Below are 5,477 nucleotides of genomic sequence, written 5' to 3' on the forward strand. Positions count from 1 at the left end.
AGGGATCAAACCCAGGTCTCCCGCATTGCAGGCAGACGCTTTAACCTCTGAGCCACCAGGGAAGCCCTGGTGCTGGGGGAGGGCCTTAAATTGGGAGATAGGACAGCCTCAGGGACTGCGTGATGTCTCAACGAAGATCTGAAGGAGCAAGCTGTTCAGTGGAGGGTGTGTTGTGTGTGTGTGAGGAAATGCGAGGGGGGCCGTGTGATGAGAGCTGGGAGGGGAGGCTGCCACAGGCCCTGGGGTCCCTGGAAAGCCACTGCCAAGACTTTGAGGTGGAAAGTGGTCGAGTTTTGAGCAGAGAAGTCCATCATTTGAAGCCTCATATTAAAAGGATCACTGTGGTTGCTGGACTGAGTCAGACTGAGTGTGGAGGCAAAGGTGGGAGCAGAGAGACCTATGAGAAAGCCCGAGGTGATGGTGCCTGTGACTCTGAGCGGCCAGTGAGCGCTCAGCTGAGTTTGGGGAGAGTGGGAGCTGTGAGGTGTCGGAGGACTCAGTTAAAGCAATAAGCCAAACGTGAAAGCTGTGTCTTTAGTCACTAGCTGTTGTGGTGTAAGCAAGGGGCTAGAGCCAGAGGGAGTGTCGACTCCCTGTTTCATAGAACTGCTCTGGCAGTTTAAACGGCCCCCCCGCCACACCAAGGTGTGGGAGGCTCAGAGTGGGAACGTGGTGGGGACTGAATGGGGGAGAGGGTCATCAGGTGTTTGCCCTGCCTTCCCAAGTCAGGTCGGCAGAGGCACTGAAGAGGACCCGGGCCCGAGGCCTTGGATAAAGAGACCTAGGGTGCAGATCTTCTTAATAAGAACATGACTGGCCAGAGGGCCCGGGTCCTTGACTGCAGCTCTGTTCAGAGGCTGCAGGGCATTGGTGCTGGGGGCAGCTTGCCCCAGGAGGCAAAAGGTTGAGCGAAAGTGGACGCTATAAGGACGGTCTGAAACGGCTCTGCCGAGTCACCCTTCCTGTGCTGGTGGATGTGGCCTGTGCCACGCGGCACGGTGGCCACTAGCCACGTATCACCAGTACAACCCAGGAACTGAGTTTAAGTTTTACTTAATTTTAAATGGTTTAACATTAAAACTGGCATGTGACTGGTGGGCATGTGTTAGATGTCACAGCTCTAGAGTGTGGGTATGAGTTCCCGCCAGGAAGGGGTTGCCATCCGCTGAAACAGGAGAGTTCGGAAGGAGCAGGTCTGGCAGGAAAGATGAGGAGTTTGGTTTGGGATGTTGCCTTTGCAGCACCTCTGAAGTGTCCTAGTGGAGACGTGGAGCCTCAACTCGTAGCTTGGATCTCAGCATCTGAGCCAGGAGCTTGTGGGGAGTGTGAGGGGAAGAGGTTGAGGGGCTGAACTCTGCTGATTCCAGTACTGAGAAGTGGAGAGGGGTGGTGAGAAGACTCCCACAGGGGAAGCCGGAAGCTCGCTGCTGGTGGAAGCAGAGTCCTGAGGACTAGGAACCGGACGAGTCGCCCACTGTGAGTGAAAAAGGAGCGTTATTGCAGGTGGCTTGAAAAGGCGGTGGGAGTTCGTTGACTGGGGGAGCGGGGAGAGACCAGAACTGGGAAATACTTGGCTCTTTGGAAATGTAGCACATTCACGGAGGAGGCTGCGGCATGCATACCCTGAGAGAGAAGCTTTCCCCGGGCTGAGTGCTCAGTCGTCCTCACCATCCTCACGGCAGAGCCTTGTGGCGGCGGCTCTGCTGTGAGCGCTTTGGGCCAGTGAGCTCCTCTGAAGCCTCGGTGGCCCATGGAGTGCCCCCTGAACGTGTTCAGTGTGAACACAGGGCCTCAGGGCTGCACAGGACTGTGCCCTCAGGCTGCCCCTCCTCTGCTCACCCTGCCGCTGCCAGAGCCCCTCATGGTGGGAGGCGTGCCAGCCTTACACCCCCACGCACCTCCTCTTGCAGAGTGCATTTGACTTGACATTGGGGTTTTCAGAGAGACCCAGGGGGCCTGGAATTGATATAATTTGTACTTAGATCAGTGTCTCCTAAACTGGTGTCTTGGGAGCTCTCGTCTATGGGGTGTAAGTATGTCTCGGGGAACACACGTTCTATAGTTAGATAAGTATTCTGACTGGAGGAGGCAATGATAGGAACAGATTGGTTCTTTCTGCATGCTGAAAACCTGTTAATGAAGTTTCTGTTTTTGATATCTTCCTTCTAGATTGCAGATTTAAAAGCAGCAAGGCAGCTTGCTTCTGAAATCACTTCCAAAGGAGCGTCTCTGTATGACTTGCTGGGCAAGGAGGTGGAGCTGAGGGTGAGTGGTGTTCAGATACCTCCGTTACCTCCCTAATTACCTCCTTAGCTGAGCAGACTTCCAGGGTTTCTTTTCCAATTAGCTTTTTTCCTGTTCTCTTGGTTTCATTAAACAGTACCTGATAAAATGAGGTACTTTGCAGGAAAGTACAATCCATGAGCTGCAGTTCCTCCTCCTGGTGGGCTCGCGTCTGTTTCTGATGCCTTTGGCGTCTGGTTCAGGAATGGCACACGTGTGCCGTGTTGCCTCAGCTCTCCCTCTTGTTCCTGTGGCAGACTTTATTGATCACAATGCTTTCGCCCCGGTGCCCTCAGCCTTGGCGTGCTTCCCAACAAAACGCTCCTCCCAGCCTGTGGCTCCCGAATCTCGTTGCCCAGTGGAATCACCTGGGGATCTTTACAAACTGCTGGTTTCTGGCTTCCATGCTGATGTCACTGGTACGGAATGTGACTTGGGCATCAGGAGTTTTAAGTCTCCTGGGTGGTTCTAATACTTAATCAGTTTGGGAGCCAGTCACTAATCTAGGCAGTCAGTTGAAGTTGATGTTACAGTTGAAATTTATTTGCAGTCTTTATTTTAGCCCCTGTCAGTCAAGGTGGATGCTCTGTCCTCTGTGTTTAAGGAGCTGTTGAAGAGTGGGTTCCTAAAACGCCCTTGAAGCTCCTATAGAGCTTTTAAATCACCCGACGTCCAGGTCGTCCCCTGGACCAGTGGATTGAAATGTCTGCAAGTGAGAGCCAGATTTTTGAAGCTCTGCAGGTGATCCCAGTGTGCAGCAGAGTTTGGGAGCTAGCTACTGGTTGAAGAAGAAATGGGAGTGTTGGTTCTTACCTGTGAGGATTTATGGCATTGCAGCCTATGGGCGCACATCTGATATTTCTGAATTAGATGCGTTTAGTTGGCTGCATCCCCGTCAGGTGTGCCATCCGTGGCTGCTCTCACTGCCTCGCCCGTGTCCTGGCATTGCTGTCTCAGTGTGATGGTATTGTTCCTTTCTGCCCTAGAAGCAGACTGCATGCGGGGACTTGGTGCCGGCTCACCATCCCGGCTCTGGATGCATTGCCACCTGGTGCCATGTGGTTGGCAGAACAAACCTGCCAGTGGTGTCTGACAGCTGGTTTACATAAGCAGCGAGGCAGTTCCAGGCATCCCGTGTTTTCTGTTGATAGTGCGGTGAATGTGTGTCTGATCGTGTTCCTTGCAGACCCAGAGATGAGAGCTGGTCACTCGCTGTTCACCAGCAGAGTTTCCTGGCTTCATTATGAGGCTTCACCAGGATTCCGAGGGGCTCTTTCCACGCCAGCCTGTAGTGAATTGACGAAGCAGTCAGAGGCTGAGCTGTTGCCGTGGAGCCATGAGGCCCTGAGTGTCCAAGTTGTCGAATTCTGTGTAGTTGTGATCCGCAGAAGCTCCCATCCGGTACACTCAGCAGACGTTCCCCGAGGGCCGACTCCAGCCTCAGACCGGGAGGCTCTGTTCTGTGTCCTTGAGGTCGTGTCCCTGTGCTCAGTGGCACTCCCCGGTGGGGGGACAAAGTGCACCGCGGACTGAAAGAAGCACAGGGCAGGGTTTGAGGAGGTGCTCCCGGAACCCCATAACCGCATGCAGTTAAAGCTCCAGCTTTCAGAACTGTCCCGTACTGACATGATAGGCGCAGATGCCCCCCTTGACGGTTAGTGGCCAGTGCCGGGGCAGGGCCGCGTGGACTCTTCTCACTGGGCACAGTTGTCAGTGATAAGCAGCTTAGAGGGCCGTGAGCATAAGGAAGACAGTGCAGGCTGGCGGAGGACTCAGACAGGAAGTTCAGTTGCACTTGGTTTGGGGTCTCTGAATGGAATGCAGGTAAAGAAGCAGTTTTGGAGAGAAAAGATTCTGAGTGGTGAGTTCAGCTTCCCATGGTGTTGGGGTCCTGGGGGCCCATAGCTGAAGAGGGGCCTTGAGCTCTGGAGAGAGGTCAGATTGGCAGAGAGTCATAGACGATACTTGTAGGAGGTGACGGCAGCAGTGTTGCTGCATAGGAGACCCACGTCATAATGAAACTTTGAGAACTAGTCCATAAGCCATATCTAGAGCTGGGAATTGGTTTTGAGAATTCCTCTTCTAAAAAAAAAATTTTTTTTCGTTTCATTGTTTCTTATAGGAACTGAGAACAGAAGCAGTTGCCAGACCTCTGGAAATAAATGAGACTGAAAAAGTGATGAGAATTGCAATAAAAGATATTCTGGTAAGATTACTTGTATTTAAAGTTTTTGTGCCTAGAAGTGGAAAATAGTGAGTTCCTGGTTTTACAGGACAGAACAAGCTGGGCCTCATAACAAAGATTGAACGTGTTAGTGGGGAAGTGAAAAATTTAGAGCACGTTCTGGAATAGCTAGGTGATTTACTGTTATCTTCCCCTTGTTATTGTTTTCGTGTTACTAAAATTTTGTCAGTTTTATTAATTTAATAATTCTCTTAAAATTTTCAGTAAATACTGTTTTATGGGCTCTTCACAACTTATTTAACCATTTCCTCACTGTTGGGCATCTAGATTATTTCTAGGTTATCTTAATTCTAAACACTGAATAAATAGAATGATCATCATCCTTTACTAATCATCCATGGTTAGTTATTATAAGCTCATTGCATCTGAATCATTCATTTGGAAGGCAGATAGTGACAGAAACTCAGACTACTTGGGCTTGAACCCTGCCCTGTGTGACGTCAGGCAGGTTTCTTAACCTTTCTGTGCCTTACTTTCCTCATCCATAAAACAGTCCCTGCCATGTGGGGTCCTCATGGGCATTCATTATGACAGTCTGTCATACAGAGACTCTGGTACATAGTAGGTATTCAGTCATTATTCAGTTCAGTTCAGTCACTCAGTCATGTCCGACTCTTCGCGACCCCATGAATCTCAGCACGCCAGGCCTCCCTGTCCATCACCAACTCCCAGAGTTCACTCAAACCCACGTCCATCGAGTCGGTAATGCCATCCAGCCATCTCATCCTCTGTCGTCCCCTTTTCCTCCTGCCCCCAATCCCTCCCAGCATCAGAGTCTTTTCCAGTGAGTCAACTCTTCGCATAAGGTGGCCAAAGTACTGGAGTTTCAGCTTTAGCATCATTCCCTCCAAAGAAATCCCAGGGCTGATCTCCTTCAGAATGGACTGGTTGGATCTCCTTGCAGTCCAAGGGACTCTCAAGAGTCTTCTACAACACCACAGTTCAAAAG

The 5,477-nt window shown here is 51.1% G+C and overlaps 1 protein-coding gene across 4 annotated transcripts in view; it reads left to right on the plus strand.

Annotated features, from left to right (window-relative positions):
* Window positions 1-5,477, plus strand: part of CLUAP1 (clusterin associated protein 1) — a 30,542-nt gene that overhangs the window by 7,531 nt on the left and 17,534 nt on the right. For all 4 annotated transcript variants that reach the window (XM_010840383.1, XM_010840384.1, XM_010840382.1 and 1 more), the window contains 2 exons: window positions 2,170-2,265; window positions 4,406-4,489. In XM_010840383.1, the coding sequence (XP_010838685.1) occupies window positions 2,170-2,265; window positions 4,406-4,489 (180 nt within the window). The remainder of the gene's footprint in view (window positions 1-2,169; window positions 2,266-4,405; window positions 4,490-5,477) is intronic.

The sequence above is a fragment of the Bison bison genome, unplaced genomic scaffold (assembly GCF_000754665.1).
Source record: "Bison bison bison isolate TAMUID 2011002044 unplaced genomic scaffold, Bison_UMD1.0 scf7180017864144, whole genome shotgun sequence".
NCBI classification, from domain to species: domain Eukaryota; kingdom Metazoa; phylum Chordata; class Mammalia; order Artiodactyla; family Bovidae; genus Bison; species Bison bison.